Raw genomic sequence first — 18,156 nt, 5'->3', positions numbered from 1 at the left:
ACGATTTATTAAACGAATATTAATAGCGCTCAATGGGTTGTTCCTATGTATAAATTTTCGGTTTAGATTATTTCGCTACTGACGGCATTATGTATCAACTAGGTGACCGCGTAATCCGCCAATTTATGTGTATAAACTATGTCTAGGGTAAGTTAATTGCTGTAAAGGTCATGTTTCCGCAGCTAAATTTTGCTATCTCATGGCAAGAATGTATACATATTGTGAGATAGCTGTTTTGTTGATGATGATATAAATTGATACATTTTATGCGGGCTCTGGAGATCCTACCGTTATAGTAAAAAAAAGCAACATAGCTGGTAAAATCTAATTATATTAAAGTACAATGTATATTGCACTGAAAAGCTTGCCTGTGTAATCAATTGAAGACGCCAAAAAATAATCTGTGGTTTACTTTTTATTTTTACTATTTCTATTTTACTCACATATTCACATACCTGTTGCGGAAGCCAGATGATTAGCTAAATACTGTAATAGATACAATTTGTTTTATATTTGTGGGTTAATTGTAATTAGGTTACTTGCGCATGACACAGTTACAATGTTTTCGCAGCACATGAACACGCTTTTTAAGAGTCTCCATCTAAAAAAATGTATTAAAAATTTCTTTCCCATTCATCGCTTTTTTTAAAATTTTCCTGATAACTTCCACATTTCTTACTAGCCTGTCACGAGTGCCTTAACATAATTATTTAATTGAATTAATTATTATGCAATCAGCCGAAACAATCTTTTGGCTGAAATTTTTGTGTTACATTTCTTCTTCGTAGCTATTTCATTGAAATTTTTATGCATAGTCTTGCTTGAGAAAATTACTGCTCTAAATTAGTTGACATGCTGCTTCTCAAGAGGTAAAAAAATTATTCTGATAGCAGCCTGTTGGTCAAGCCTGTGGCCTAATTATAGTTTTGAAACATTTTTCAAGTTTATAGTTGTTTAATACAAACAATAGTTAGACTAAGACTACATATATTTTATGATTTGTGATAAATTTGTTTCTTGAATTGTTTTTCAATTTCTCTTTGCAGCTTAAAAATAACTGCAGCCTGGTATTTATTGTGCTGATCTTTCAGATTTTTTAGTTAAATTTGGCTTTAGTAAAATCATCAAGCTCAATAATTATTTGTTTATTGATCACGTATATTATCCAACTACCAAACTGATATGCCTATAGCCGATCTTTTTATTTCAGTTTTGATTTGTTTAGAATGTGTTTGACCTTAAATCTCGTTTAAAGATCATAGTATATTTTTTAGCAGTTATCTGTTTAACAGCGTTCCATAAGGAAATTAATGGCTGCTCGTTCATTGCTCATTAATGGCTGCTCAAAGTGCGGCTGGTTTTTCAAGAGTCGTAATCAGACCTGTTTTCACTATATGACTTGGCTTGCATTCATTCAATAGTTTCTTAGTTTCTAATACACGTTTTCAAAATCAACCTTAACACATACTTGTTTTGATTGCCTTGCATTTGCATGCTTTGCACTAAAGCTTAATTTTGGAAGAAATATGCAATCTTGTAACATCAATTGCATTTTTGCCACAATCTATTTTAGCAATCAACTCTACCCATCGCACTACAATCAATAAATCTATTGCTAAATGCTATACATAAATTGCTAAATTTATGTACTAAATGCTAATTTATTGTATAAAAACTGCTATTACAACTGCTAAATATCCTTTTCAACAAAAATAAATAGTAGCATTATAGTGCTTTATCAGGCAGAACTTTCTTTTGAGCATGGTGTTTAGAGCTCCGGATAAGATTAGAGAGTGTCTGTACTGAAATGTTAAATGCTTTAAGAAACAAACAGCTATACTCATATTATTCTGTGATTCATAAAGCTTTTTAATGATCTCGAATTGAGTGAGTTTTACGCATTAATTATAGATACCACTCTTTAAACTCTTAGAGACCACGTTAATTCACATTTACCAAGCGAAGCGGCCATTGTTTAGCATTTCTGTGATTTCACCTACCAGGATGTACTAAATCGTCTCAGCTATCTTATGTATGTCACAGAATAGTTGTAAGTCATCTCCTAGAGATCTGTAAATTGAGGTCATGTTGGTAGGCCACAATCTCATCTATTATAAGCTAACTTGTGGTACTAGTAATTGGTGTGATATATAATGCTGACTGGTGATACTAGTAACTGGTGTGACATGTAATGCTGACTGGTGATACTAGTAATTGGTGTGACATGTAATGCTGACTGGTGATACTAGTAACTGGTGTGGCATATAATGCACATTAAGATTTGCTTTTGATTATTCCCATTAACAGGCTGTAGTGACTAGTGCATAGGAGGTCCTGCATATATCTCAAGGGTTTCACTATATTGCAACAGCTATGGCATATCACTTTACACGCAATGCATAGAAAAAAATGGATTGGTTCTCAATATGTTTGTCTTTTGTATCCTTGATGGCTAGTTACTGGGTAGGTATCGCCATTCTTGCTAGCATGGCTTGACAAGCTTGTGTTAAATGATGGATACGTTTAGAGAGAACAAATGTGACTGCTGCACTGGTTCATATAGAGGGGACAAATGCGACTGCTGCACTGGCTCCTATAGAGAGAGCAAATGTGACTGCTGCAGCGGCTCCTATAGAGGGGACAAATGCGACTGCTGCAGCGGCTCCTATAGAGGGGACAAATGCGACTGCTGCACCGGCTCCTATAGAGGGGACAGATAAATCTAAATGAAAACAAAGATCAAGGCAATAATGCAAAACTTTAATAATGCAGAGATCTTGTGTTCTACCTTGTTCTTGTTCTTGATACCTTGTTCTTGCTGAATTGATTGCAATAAATGGTATTATAATGATAACCAATGATAATTTTATGGCTTCCTCACGCAGTCTCTTCTGATGTACTCAACTCCGCGTGTTCAGTCATTGTGTTTTACCTTGACTGATGTTTCATGATGCGCTTGACTGAGTGTTTCAATCTAAGAGGCTTTTGATATAAGAGGCTTCTTATATCTTGCCTGCTTACACCGTGTTACAGGCGTAACTGCACCATGGTTGGTCGGTAGATAGAAAGGGCAAGGAGGCAGTGCCTTGTGGATATGCCAAGTCGCAGCTGGAGCCTGTACGCAGTCTTCCTGCTTGTATGTACTGCTCAACTCGTTCTGGGCAGTAGCGAAAAAGCTGAAAGAACCATTCCAGGCCCTAAGGGCTCTCACACGCACTCACTCACACCATCAGCCAAAGGTTGGTGTAACCATGCGAATTTTCACCTGGTTTTATAGTGTTTTTGTTCTTTCAAGACTGTAAAAGGTTTATGGGATGAAGAGTATAATAGTATATATGGTATATTAGTGATTTATATAGTTTGTGGTATGCTCAAGAACTATAAAGTAAGTCCTCTATGCAGTCAAATAGTTAACCGCTGTCCAATGTACCTACTAGACACTTGTCATCCTGTTATGCTGTAGCACCAACCCTGTATAATGGTGAAGCTACACTGATGACAGTAGGTAGCCGATAGAGAAAAATAATGATATACAGTTAGATGAGTTTTAAGGAATGCTGCTGACTTGAATTTACTTGAAGTATAGCAGCGTTTTGGCATTTCCTTTGGTATTTATTCTTGGCGGTTGATGTGTCCAACAGGTGCTAGCTTGTGTATTTGCTAGCGTATTTTACTCTCAATCAAATGCTGGCCAAGTTCAAGTTAGTCCTAACTTCATACCCTTGCTTAGGTGGCTCAAGCACCTAGAAGTCTGGTAATAAAAGGGACACATAGCTGGACACAATAAAATCACTACTGGATAGATGACCTCAATCCATGCTTTAAAATAATAGGTTCCATAGTCTTTGTAGGATATAAATTCTTTGAAGCATCCAGACACAACTGGATTGTCTTAGTTATAAAGCCTGTACATTTTAAGACAAGTATACAGAGAGAATCTTCTAATTTTATTCTCATTTAGTACTGGCCATACGTGTCATGCAAATTGCTTTGCATATTCATTATTAGGGGACCGGCTGTAATATTTTCCTCGATGTTATAAATATATGGTTACTAGTAGCGATAACGAACTTGTCACATGAATAATAGATTAAAAAAAGTTTTGATGTCATGTGATCGAAAACATCTGGGTCTATATGTGGATACCTTCAAACACTTTGCTTAACACACATGAGCTAACCCAAACAAGTACCTGCTAAAGTTGTGCAGAAATGTCCGTTCATCAGCTGACAGTCTTATGTCTATCACCTGATACAGTCTTACGTCTATCACCTGATACAGTCTTACGTCTATCACCTGATACAGTCTTATGTCTATCACCTGATACAGTCTTACGTCTATCACCTGATACAGTCTTATGTCTATCACCTGATACAGTCTAATGTCTATCACCTGATACAGTCTTATGTCTATCACCTGATACAGTCTCATGTCTATCACCTGATACAGTCTTATGTCTATCACCTGATACAGTCTTATGTCTATCACCTGATACAGTCTTATGTTTATCACCTGATACAGTCTTATGTTTATCACCTGACACAGTCTTATGTTGATCACCTGATACAGTCTCACGTAATCAGGTATTGTCATATTCATTGAATCATATCCATTGTACCAGGCATTGGTCATATCAGGTATTCAGGTATTAGAGCTGGACAAGTTGGTTTTTTTAAAGAAAACATTATTATTTCTAGCCATTAAAAGAGACCAATGAGATATTTATTGGGATAATCACCATTGGCTACTGAAATACTCACTATGCTAGCTGTCATTGGCATTCAAGTGTTTCTAGTTATGTGTTTTTGTTCATGCTCCCATCATCTGTATACTCCTAGCACTATGAACGACTCTTTCCATATCGGCCTCATAATTTTCCACCTTTTTACTTTGTTTTTCTCAACGTTTTGCTGCCTTTCTCAACAAGATATCTTTGTCTAGACTAGACATCATTCACTGGCTGGTAGTATGCAAAATGAGTTTGTCACCCTGGTAAGAGATTTGTAGATTTATTAGGCCTTAAATGGGTTTTTCTGAGTAAATGTATTGGTAGTATAGAGCTAGCCTCAGACTATATATTATTCTACACTCTTCTCTCAATTCTTCTAGATCTACATCTCTCTCTACACCCCTATCTCTACACCCTTCTCTCTACACCCTTCTCTCTACACCCTTCTCTCTACACCCCTCTCTCTACACCCCTCTCTCTACACCCCTCTCTCTACACCCCTCTCTCTCTCTCTACACCTCTCTCTCTACCTCTACACCTCTCTCTCTACACCTCTCTTTACACCCCTCTCTCTACACCCCTCTGTCTCGACAACCCTCTCTCGACAACCCTCTCTCGACAACCCTCTCTCTACACCCCTCTTTCTCCACCCGTCTTTCTCCACCCCTCTTTCTCCACCCCACTTTCTCCACCCCTCTTTCCCCACCCCTCTTTCTCCACCCCTGTTTTTCCAACCCTCTTGCTCTACACCTCTTGCTCCACCCCTCTTTCTCCACCCCTCTTTCTCCATCCCTCTTTCTCCACCCCTATTTCTCCACTCCTCTGTCTCGACAACCCTTTGTTTCGACAACCCTCTCTCTGCACCACTCTCTCGGCACCCTTCTTTTCACCCTTTTTCTCTCAACACCCCTTTCTCTACGCACGTCTCACTACATTCCTCTCGATACACCCTTTATTCTTCTGCACCCCTTTTTTCTTCTGCACCCTTTTTTCTTCTGCACCCCTTTTTTCTTCTGCACTTTTTTTCTGCACTCTTTTTTTCTTCTGAACCCTTTTCATTGCATACATTTCGCTTACTTTCTCTTTCTCCGATCTCTTTGCAATTCCACACCAGTTTGCTTCTACATTCACTCAAGTTTTACACTCCTTTTTTCACATTTCTCTTTTCACAATTCTCTTTTCACAATTCTCTTTTCACAACTCTACTATCACAATTCCCTTTTCACAACTCTACATGTCTGCTTTCACAACTCTATCTTTTCACAAGTCTATGTTTTCACTACTCTGCTTTCACAAGTCTCTGTTTCCACAATCTTTGTTACACTCCTTTTTAAGCACTTCATTCTTCACAAGCAAAATAAATAACAAGAGTAATATACTTGAGTGGTAGCGTTGCTTACACTTTTTAACCCTCTTATAACTCCTGCAAGAGTAGAATAACTCGTCCATTCACCTGGTCAAATTTGACAAAGTGCCTGAGCTTGGCTATTTGTATCAATAGAATGCTTTAATCATCATTACGTCAGGCATGTTCTGAGGATATGGGTTCATGGTCATGCACTTTATATGCTTTAATGCTCCAATCACGCATATTCTATCAGCATAGTTTTAGGGAAAAGTTCCTGCGCTCTGGTTATTCAAATACCACGTCCCTGGCTTCATCACTTTCCATCGCTGGCCTCAGTTTAGCTATCGAGTGGATACTTTTCAATATGGTCATAACTAGGGCTGGCTATCTAGAGGACCGCCCTGAGTAGAGAGCTAGGTATCATAGTTTTCTGAAATGAGCCTGTTGTCTCGTAGGAGCAGGAGGCAGCTGCTACAAGGGTGATTTAGTGTGTGAGAAAGACAAGCTAGGATATGAAGCTATAGCCACCCTGCACCATCAAATGGATGATGATAACAATGGAGATATAGACCTCGAGGAAAGCGCTGAGGTAGGCGGGCGGGAAGTAGCATTACCTCACATCTTAGGTACGTAGTTGATGTGAGTCAACTATGTTTGGCTAGTTGTGATGTCTTTGTGTAGCTAAGGTTACTCCATGACCTAGTAGTCAATTGACCTCTAACTTAGGGAGTTAGCAGTTTGCTGCAGTGTTCCATGTAGAACCCACTTCACTAGCTTGCTGTGGGAGCCTTCATTGCCCTCCAACTGATTGCACCATTTTCACATCCACTTATTCAAGATTCCGTGTGGGGAGAAGACGCATGCATTTCTGTACAATTATTTGTATACAGCTTTCATTCTATTGACTTTTGGCACAGATAGAATCTTTTTGCGGTACAATTAGAGATGGAATTGGCTGGTCTCTTTTGAACTTACAAGGAATATGTCTGGGGAATATCTTAGATTCCTTGCTGTACGCACTTACACTCAGATTCCTTGCTGTACGCACTCTCCGAAGTAAAGCTACAGACTAAACCTTTTATACAGGAGATTTATTAAATAAAAGTCGAATCGTGACTCCGTTTACATAAAAGTATATTCTTTTCAAACAATCTAAACCTTCTTTTCACAAAGCCCGCCAGTAGACGGACACTCAATCACAAATGCCTTGTTAGTCAAAAGTGCTTATTATCATTGCTACAGAAGGCGGAGAGCCAGATTGACTCGCTCCACTGAGCATGCTGTGTGAGGAGAAAGTTTGTCTGGAACAGTCTCTCTTTGCTAAACCTTGCAAGAGAAGTGCTCTCTAGTTTGAATCTGGTTTTATCAACAACCATGTGCCATTTTTAAACAATTGCATTGTTGGTAACTGTAAAACCTGTGAATAATGACATCGTAGTTCTTATGTGACGAGATGAGCGAAGGGATATCGGTCCGCAATGTTTAGCCCGGGTGATAAGAACAACTCCGTCATTCACATGGCTTAATTGAAAATTAGCAGCTGACCGAACCGCGTGAGTTGTTAGAATTAGTTATAGAACCAGCGATCTACTAGTTGGTGATCTACTAGTTGGTCTGCCTTGAGTGTTCCTTGTAGAGCGGTGAGTGCTAGCTAACTACTCTGTTTATGTGTCTCTGAAAAGTTCTTTCTTTGTCATACAGTTTCTCATAGAGGAGCTCCAATACAGCAAATCTTATTGGTCAGAACACAGACGTAGAAACTTTCATATGAATGACACTCACATCACTGTTGATGACCTCTGGAATATATGGAAGAACTCTTCAGGTACTCTTCAGAACTCCCTTTCAGTGCACCTGATGCATCAGCTGCACTGAAAGGGAGTTGTTCTCTTCCGTCTATGCGGCTTGGCTGCGATGTTATGTCGCTCGCTCCATTGGTAATCATAACAAATTTCGCGCCAAAATTTATGTAGAAAAAAATAAGATGTAAACGTTTAACCAGAGACCAGTCTCTGCGGTAAACTTCAGTAGAACTTAAGAATAAAATAAATTAAAAATAAAATCGATAAGAACAAATAAAAGTGACTGATACAAAAATAGAAATCAAACTGACTGAGCGCACAAATAACAACATGTTTAGTTGCTGTTGTTGCCTAAGTTCTTAAGTTCTACTAAAGTTTACCGCAGAGACTGGTCTCTGGTTAAACGTTTTGATCTTATTTTTTCTACATCAATTTTTGCGCGAAATCCGTTATGATTACCAATGGAGCGACCGACATAACATTGCAGCCAAGCCGCATAGACGGAAGAGAACGACTCCCTTTCAGTGCAGCTGATGTATCAGGTGCAGTGCCTCTTGTGACAAGCTGTTGTTTTGCTAACGGCGCTCGCCGAGGGACAACTCCGCAAAAACAAGTTTGTCAAGACAGGCTAGCTTCTTACGGCACTGACACCGGGTACTACGGTAGACGCCCCTATAACACGGGGTACTACAGTAGACGCCCCTATAATACGGGGTACTACAGTAGACGCCCCTATAATACGGGGTACTACAGTAGACGCCCCTATAACTATAAACCCCCTATTACTTAAATTCGAGTTAATATAAAGAATTTATGTCAAGTTTTTGCTTCGTACTACGTAAGAAATTCCATGTAATGAAAAGCGTTAATTCAGTGCAAGTTCTGAAATTCGACTTGCATAACAAGAATCTCATAGTTAGCCTTAGTTTTCTCTTTTGCCGCATTTGGCAGAGAAAACCTCTATAAAAACCTATAAAAGCGTTCATGCCTCTACTCACCCCCTCTATGTATACGCCTCTACTCACACTCCCTACTCACACTCCCTACTCACACTCCCTGCTCACACTCCCTACTCACACTCCCTACTCACACTCCCTACTCACACTCCCTACTCACACTCCCTACTCACACTCCCTACTCACACTCCCTACTCACATCCCTACTCACACTCCCTGCTCACACTCCTTACTCACACTCCCTACTCACACTCCCTACTCACACTCCCTACTCACACTCCCTACTCACACTCCCTACTCACACTCCCTACTCACACTCCCTACTCACACTCCCTACTTACACTCTACTCACACTCCCTACTCACACTCCCTACTCACACTCCCTACTCACACTCCCTACTCACACTCCCTACTCACACTCCCTACTCACACTCCCTACTCACACTCCCTACTCACACTCCCTACTCACACTCCCTACTCACACTCCCTACTCACACTCCCTACTCACACTCCTTACTCACTCAGGCTCTCTGCAGACTCATCCTGAATTTTTATAGTGCATTAGACTCACTAATTAGAAACAGGCTTCACAATGCATATGAGTTATTAGATTTGTATATTGCCATCGCATTCAATACTCTTTAACAGCAATTCACTCTCATTCCTTGGACTTGAGACAACTGCATATCAAAATCTTCATTTGTTGCATTTAACCTGTTTATTTACTGAATTTAACATGTTCACTCGCTACATTTAACAAAAAAGTAAATAGTGTCATTTAAATTTAATAAATTTATTATGAATCTATATATAAAAATCTCAAGTGTTTGTTTGTCGGGTGTCCAGTTATAGCGATGAAAATCTAGGAACCAAAACTTCGGACTAGATTTGAACTCGGAACCTCCAGGTCTGCAGCTAGGCGCACTATACCACTGCACTAAATAGTCCTTGCCATACTATAGAGTGATTGTGCTCATACTTATGCAGCATTTGCGAAAATATATTAACGACGTTAAATCCTTGACGTTAAGCATAATGTCAAGCTGGCTTCACAGCTCTTACTATAGTAAAGGTTTAGGCTAGCCTAAGTTACTAGCTTAAGTTATTAGCCTAAGTTACTAAAAATCATCGGGTAGTTATTTTATTACTCATGCAACGCTGGGCATTCAGTAGCATAAAGCTGAAATCCACTAAAGCTGAATTTTATTTTGGTCTATAGAATATTTTTATGTGATTTCCATAGAAAAATATATTTCATTATAACTTCTGTTCTTTCACGGTTTTAATACGGACAACTTTGAAATTCATCGGATCACATTTAGCTAGTTTAGATAAAAAATTTTTTTTTAGAGTTTTGCATTTTTAAATTTGTAACAACAACTATTGTTCTAAAAGATGTTCATGTCTGTATTACAACAACCTTCAAACACAGCTGTATCTCCTTGGATTTCGAAATGAAAAAATACTTACACCTTGAACACATCGCTTCTATGGTTGCTTCTATTGTTGGTTGGAAATGATTGCTTCCCATTACAAGTTGGTTTGTCCAAAACTAGACTAAAATCTACATGTAATAGGCTATTGGCTCAGGGACATATTGTGTTATAGTGCTTCTGGTTCCATACACTAGTTCCTACTCGTAGGGAAAGTGTATTCTGAGATCTTCATCAATATTCAATGTTTGTAGGACAAGTTGACTTAGTGTGTACTTAGTGTGTACTTAGTGTGTACGTAGTGTGTACCAGGCCTCTTCGATAATCGCTAAACCGGTTATAATTGGACTTGTCTATCACTTTTCCTATAATTAATACAGTAATAACAGTGTCCAATGACTTGCCATTAACAATGGCATATAGGAGATAACTCCAATTGTGCAGATATATATAGCCGTTCGTAGTTGCTAATAACGGACCCTCAGTCAGTGATAGTTCTCTCTCGTTGCTATTGTTACTGGTTATGGTTAGGGATCCAATATAAAAGACCTGAGGATATAGACAGCGGGTAGATGTAGTGCCATGTTTGTCATGTTAGCGCCAACTTACTGTATCTGAGACACGGAAGGATATATACATGTAAACCTACTTCCCCAAATTATATGAAACCAGCTACCTAGCGTAGTGTGTCGGCTATTTCTCAAACAAACATAACAGGGCTATGTTTAATACTGGTGCTATTACAGTCAGATCACTCCAGCTTCCATCGTTATAAACCTAGGAATATATTCCTATCAATCTCTCCGAGGCCTATGTGTAAACCATTAACACACCTACTCACTGAATGTTCTGGAACTCTTCCAGGAATAAGCCATATTGTGAATGTTGTTAAAGCACGGAGATGGTGTACTTGATAGATATTAATAAACTTAATGTTTCATCCAAGGAAAGTCCAATAACATAAAAGCTTTCAGACATTCTGCAGCGGGAGACTGCATACTAGTCAATTACTAGCCATTAGAGCATGTCGTGTCCTCGTTGAAACACTGGTTCCGACACTGGTTGAGAGACTGGTATGAAGGCTACACATGCTAATGTGTAGATATTCGCTGTTGCTACCCATGCTGATGCTTCCGTATGTATATTACAAGCAAGCATATATTAGTCTGCTGTATGTATATTACAAGCGAGCATGTATTGGTCTGCTGTATGTATATTACAAGCGAGCATGTATTGGTCTGCTGTATGTATATTACAAGCAAGCATATATTGGTCTGCTGTATGTATATTACAAGCAAGCATATATTGGTCTGCTGTATGTATATTACAAGCAAGCATATATTGGTCTGCTGTATGTATATTACAAGCGAGCATGTATTAGTCTGCTGTATGTATATTACAAGCGAGCATGTATTGGTCTGCTGTATGTATATTACAAGCGAGCATGTATTGGTCTGCTGTATGTATATTACAAGCGAGCATGTATTGGTCTGCTGTATGTATATTACAAGCGAGCATGTATTGGTCTGCTGTATGTATATTACAAGCAAGCATATATTGGTATGCTGTATGTATATTACAAGCAAGCATATATTGGTCTGCTGTATGTATATTACAAGCAAGCATATATTGGTCTGCTGTATGTATATTACAAGCAAGCATATATTGGTCTGCGTGCTAATAGTGGTTTGAGTGAAGCCTTATTGTTATGGTCGTTCAAAAGTCAATTTTTTACGCAACTGGTTTTGTGCTACAAATGAATAAAGTTGAGTTGAGATCATTATAATCCGCTGTTACAGCCAATCATGGATGTGTTGATTTTATCTCTATCAATATGGACCAACTTGTTCATTTCGAAACATCGACTGCAGTTTACTGATGCATTTTGTCAATGCGCGTAAGCAGGCATTTATCATGTAGCGTGTTCCTACTTAAAATTTATACCAACCTGTTGCTGTTTTTGACTGTTTTAAATAATTTTATTCGTCCGTCAACAAAAGGCAAGGATCAGTAGCCAAAAGTACTCGCAGGAATATCAAGTATCATGGAAACACTAAGAATTGATAAAAGTTAGAAGATTGCAGCTAGATATAAAACCCAGGCATAAATTTTAGCATATCAGGAGAGAGTTTAGCTAATGATGCATTGTCAATTGTATACAGACTCCTACATGCAGGTGCTATTATAGTTTCTGTGTGTAATCCTATGGGGTATATGTAACGCTGCTGTTGTTGTTCCATCAAGGTCAAACAGGTGTATAAGCCTGGAATTATTCTTTTTACAAGTCGCTCTTCAACAGTTGATGATTCATTTGCTCATTTCTCTATTGAGAAAGGCAGAACTGGAGATGATCCCAGTACTGTAAAAGTCAAACCTCTTCATATGGAGTTAATAACTTCAACATTTGCTCCATTTGTTAAAACATCGTGTGCTGGAGGCCTGGAGCATATCTTATAACAATATACCATAGTTCATGTAATTCATATCCCTGCCACAATACCTAGGACAACTCCTTAACAAACACGGTAGATAATTACACATAACATAATGATAAATACATTGTATAAGACTGTGTGAGTAACTGAGAACAAGTAACTGTGTGTGAGTAACTGAGCACAAGTAACTGGGTGTGAGTAACTGAGTGCAAGTAACTGGGTGTGAGTAACTGAGTATAAGTAACTGGGTGTTAGTAACTGAGTATAAGTAACTGGGTGTTAGTAACTGAGCACAAGTAACTGGGTGTGAGTAACTGAGTGCAAGTAACTGGGTGTGAGTAACTGAGTATAAGTAACTGGGTGTTAGTAACTGAGTGCAAGTAACTGGGTGTTAGTAACTGAGTGCAAGTAACTGGGTGTGAGTAACTGAGTACAAGTAACTGGCTGTGAGTAACTGAGTACAAGTAACTGGGCGTAAGTAACTGAGTACAAGTAACTGGGTGTGAGTAACTGAGTGCAAGTAACTGAGTACAAGTAACTGGGTGTAAGTAACTGAGTACAAGTAACTGGGTGTGAGTAACTGAGTGCAAGTAACTGGGCGTAAGGCACTGAGTACAAGTAACTGGGTGTAAGCAACTGAGTACAAGTAACTGGGTGTGAGTAACTGAGTACAAGTAACTGGGTGTGAGTAACTGAGTACAAGTAACTGGGCGTAAGTAACTGAGTACAAGTAACTGGGTGTGAGTAACTGAGTACAAGTAACTGGGCATGAGTAACTGAGTACAAGTAACTGGGCGTAAGTAGCTGGGTATAAGTAACTGAGTATAATTAACTGGGTGTGAGTAACTGAGTTTAAGTAACTGAGTAAAAGTAACTCGGCGTAAGTAACTGAGTACAAGTAACTGGGTGTGAGTAACTGAGTACAAGTAACTGGGCGTAGGTAACTGAGTACAAGTAACTGGGTGTGAGTAACTGAGCACAAGTAACTGGGTGTAAGTAACTGAGTATAAGTAACTGGGTGTTAGTAACTGAGTGCAAGTAACTGGGTGTTAGTAACTGAGTGCAAATAACTGGGCGTGAGTAACTGAGTACAAGTAACTGGGCGTAAGGAACTGAGTATAAGTAACTGGGCGTAAGTAACTGAGTACAAGTAACTGGGTGTTAGTAACTGAGTACAAGTAACTGGGTGTAAGTAACTGAGTACAAGTAACTGGGCGTAAGTAACTGAGTACAAGTAACTGAGTGTAAGTAACTGAGTGCAAGTAACTGGGCGTGAGTAACTGAGTACAAGTAACTGGGTGTTAGTAACTGAGTACAAGTAACTGGGAGTGAGTAACTGAGTACAAGTAACTGGGTGTTAGTAACTGAGTACAAGTAACTGGGTGTGAGTAACTGAGTACAAGTAACTGGGTGTGAGTAACTGAGTACAAGTAACTGGGTGTAAGTAACTGGGCGTAAGTAACTGGGCGTAAGTAACTGGGTACAAGTAACTGGGTGTGAGTAACTGAGTACAAGTAACTGGGCGTAAGTAACTGAGTACAAGTAACTGGGTGTGAGTAACTGAGTACAAGTAACTGGGCGTAGGTAACTGAGTACAAGTAACTGGGTGTGAGTAACTGAGCACAAGTAACTGGGTGTAAGTAACTGAGTAAAAGTAACTGGGCGTAAGTAACTGGGTACAAGTAACTGGGTGTGAGTAACTGAGTACAAGTAACTGGGCGTAAGTAACTGAGTACAAGTAACTGGGTGTGAGTAACTGAGTACAAGTAACTGGGCTTGAGTAACTGAGTACAAGTAACTGAGTACAAGTAACTGGGTGTTAGTAACTGAGTACAAGTAACTGGGTGTAAGTAACTGAGTGCAAGTAACTGGGCGTGAGTAACTGAGTACAAGTAACTGGGTGTTAGTAACTGAGTACAAGTAACTGGGTGTGAGTAACTGAGTACAAGTAACTGGGTGTGAGTAACTGAGTACAAGTAACTGGGTGTAAGTAACTGAGCGTAAGTAACTGGGCGTAAGTAACTGGGTACAAGTAACTGGGTGTGAGTAACTGAGTACAAGTATCTGGGCGTAAGTAACTGAGTACAAGTAACTGGGTGTAAGTAACTGGGCGTAAGTAACTGGGCGTAAGTAACTGGGTACAAGTAACTGGGTGTGAGTAACTGAGTACAAGTAACTGGGCGTAAGTAACTGAGTACAAGTAACTGGGTGTGAGTAACTGAGTACAAGTAACTGGGCGTAGGTAACTGAGTACAAGTAACTGGGTGTGAGTAACTGAGTACAAGTAACTGGGCGTAGGTAACTGAGTACAAGTAACTGGGTGTGAGTAACTGAGTACAAGTAACTGGGCGTAAGTAACTGAGTACAAGTAACTGGGTGTGAGTAACTGAGTACAAGTAACTGGGCATGAGTAACTGGGCATGAGTAACTGAGTACAAGTAACTGGGCGTAAGTAGCTGGGTATAAGTAACTGAGTATAATTAACTGGGTGTGAGTAACTGAGTTTAAGTAACTGAGCGTAACAGGTAAATAATGAAGCAACCATGAATAAATGGGGTCTTAGTGTCTCCTCACCTTAGAGATACCTACCCTGAAGTGTAGTCACTGAAGGTGGTAATCGATGTAGACTATCTAACTTACTCTAACTTACTCTAACTCATACTAGGTATTGTTTAAATTAAATTAGCTTATGCGCTTATATTTTTACACCCCTTTTTTACACCCCTTTTTTACACCCTTTTTAATTTTTATAGGCCTCTTTGCTCGTTTATACTTATTAAACTTTGAGAAATGTGCGTGTCATATGTTGGAGAGTACTGTGTGTGTAGAGTAGAGCTATTTTATCAATTTACATGATATATTGGAAGTTTCCTACGGTTGCAGTGACATTAAGTAGAGGTTTGACTCTAATGACAGTTAGGATTCATTACATAGGCTTGTTATACAACAAGGATTCTATCGTCACCTACTAACATTAAGTATTGATGAAAGTCCCAGGCTAGGTTATCAATGATGCTGTTGTGGAACCTATCATAATGCATGCTCTCTGTCAATGAGACCTCTATGCCTCCGTGCGCAGTATCGGCATGTACCACAATCATAGCAAAATTGAAAATAATTCTGCGATCATAAGAGGTACACGGTTGGTATCTGAGCAACTTATGCACACCCCTGTGGATAGCCTATCTGAAAGCACTGTATGAGTCTGGTGCAACATAGCAACTGAATCCTCACCCCCACCAGATAAACTGTTTATATATGTTTCTAGTGCACAACTGGACAATAGAGAATGTGGTCACCTGGCTGACTTATGAGGTGGAACTGCCGCAGTACAGTGACACCTTTAAGATGAATGCCGTTGATGGCTCAACATTACCAAGGTTGGTCGTAAAACACTATTGAACAATCATCTGGCGGATCGGTATAAATAGCCTTCTATGATCCGTTTCACTTGTCTATGCGGTGCTATACGACAGTATGTCATGTCTATAGTTACACCTGACCTTCTGTACATCAGTTGGTCACCTGACCTTCTGTACATCAGTTGGTCACCTGACCTTCTGTACATCAGTTGGTAGGTGTATAGAGTATACCTGTGATAGTTATACCTGACCTTGTGTACATCAGTTGGTAGGTGTATAGAGTATATATACGCATAGTTAAGTTCATATATGCTCATATATGTTGAACAGTTGATAGCCTACTGCTTGCTCTGCTCAGGTTTCAGCCGAAGGAGCACTGATGCCACTGATTGGCCCACATTATCAATTATTATGAATTTACCATTGTTGTTATTTCTAGCTATTATTAGCTCTACTGATGACTGATCTATATTTTGTTTAAACAAAGCTACTCAGCGACAAACTTCCTGTGTTTATCCTGAGCTATGCCCGGTGTCTGTTGACATACTAGATCACAACTTAATCTGCAAATAGTCACGTAATACAAACGTGCTGTGTTCTCTTCGTTCAGCTGATAGTCTAATTGATTTACTTAGAGATGATTTTATTCTGCTAATAAGGCCTTCAACACGAGGTAAGAAAAGCTGGTAAAAAACTTAAATGCACACAACTTCTGCCAAGTTGCACATAGGGCTGTTGTGGAATTGTCCTCTCTCTGCGTCACTTAACCGCTGTTCGTAAGAGAACCTGTTTCCTTTATTGAAGAATGCCCTCTATCAGTCGTTCTATATGACACAACCGGTCTCTGCATTAGAGCCATGGAGCACAAGGCAACAAGTAGTAGTGGTATTACAAGCCAACAAGTAGTAGTGGTATTACAAGCCAACAAGTAGTTGTGGTATTACAAGCCAACAAGTAGTTGTGGTATTGCAAGGCAACAAGTAGTAGGGGTATTGCAAGGCAACAAGTAGTAGGGGTATTGCAAGCCAACAAGTAGTAGTGGTATTGCCAGCCAAGCCAACAAGTAGTAGTGGTATTACAAGGCAACAAGTAGTAGTGGTATTACAAGGCAACAAGTAGTAGTGGTATTACAAGCCAACAAGTAGTAGTGGTATTACAAGCCAACAGGTAGTAGTGGTATTGCCAGCCAAGCCAACAAGTAGTTGTGGTATTACAAACTAACAAGTGGTAGTGGTATTACAAGGCAACAAGTAGTAGTGGTATTACAAGGCAACAAGTAGTAGTGGTATTACAAACTAACAAGTGGTAGTGGTATTACAAGGCAACAAGTAGTAGTGGTATTACAAGGCAACAAGTAGTAGTGGTATTACAAGGCAACAAGTAGAATTGGTATTGCAAGCCAACCGGTAGTAGTGGTATTGCAAGCCAACAAGGCGATTGCAAATTTTAGGTAACAAACTGCTGCAACAGTAAATAATAAACCTGCAAAATAAATAACAAATTAAAACCGTACATTTTGAACATCTTTGCAATCTTTCAACACTTAGCAATCTGCACTACTGGCCTTCACACGGTTTAAGCATGACCTCCACAGTTATTACTTCGACATTCTTCATTGCTTATCGTGTGACATCATGGACCAGTTGCCAAAGAGTGATTTTTGTGTTTTAGCAAGAGCGACCATTTAGCAGATCGTTTGAAAAAGATTTGATAGTTGCGAGTGGATGAATGATCTATGTGTACAAGCAACGTTCGTTAATAAATAAAACACAAAAGCTCCTAGTTTGACAACTGGGTAAGCTTGCATTTCGATTCTTTAGGTATACTTTTCCAGGCCTGCCTAAAATGTTTTCCATCGGATGCACCCAGGTACACACGAATCATCAACAATCTTTTAAAGTGAGGCGTATCCATAAATTGGGAATTATCCTCTATACGCCTGCTTCTAGTGATATGCGATCAGCGCAGAAAATAACCCACGTAATAGTTGGCAGTGATAGTAGCAATAGTTAGTAGTGATAGTTAATAGTATCGGTAGTAGTGATAGTTACTAGTAGTAGTTACTAGTGATAGTTACTAGTGATAGTTACT

At 39.3% G+C, this 18,156-nt stretch overlaps 1 protein-coding gene across 2 annotated transcripts in view; it reads left to right on the top strand.

Moving 5' to 3' along the window:
• The first annotated feature begins 21 nt into the window (after nucleotides 1-21).
• Nucleotides 22-18,156, top strand: part of LOC137405680 (stromal interaction molecule 1-like) — a 40,974-nt gene continuing 22,839 nt past the window's right edge. For both annotated transcript variants that reach the window (XM_068092020.1, XM_068092019.1), the window contains exons 1-5: nucleotides 22-147; nucleotides 3,034-3,239; nucleotides 6,533-6,666; nucleotides 7,779-7,902; nucleotides 15,972-16,083. In XM_068092020.1, the coding sequence (XP_067948121.1) occupies nucleotides 3,095-3,239; nucleotides 6,533-6,666; nucleotides 7,779-7,902; nucleotides 15,972-16,083 (515 nt within the window). In that variant the 5' untranslated portion in view covers nucleotides 22-147; nucleotides 3,034-3,094. The remainder of the gene's footprint in view (nucleotides 148-3,033; nucleotides 3,240-6,532; nucleotides 6,667-7,778; nucleotides 7,903-15,971; nucleotides 16,084-18,156) is intronic.

The sequence above is a fragment of the Watersipora subatra genome, chromosome 10, assembly GCF_963576615.1.
Source record: "Watersipora subatra chromosome 10, tzWatSuba1.1, whole genome shotgun sequence".
NCBI classification, from domain to species: Eukaryota; Metazoa; Bryozoa; class Gymnolaemata; order Cheilostomatida; family Watersiporidae; genus Watersipora; species Watersipora subatra.
This window is presented reverse-complemented; position numbering and strand designations above follow the sequence as displayed.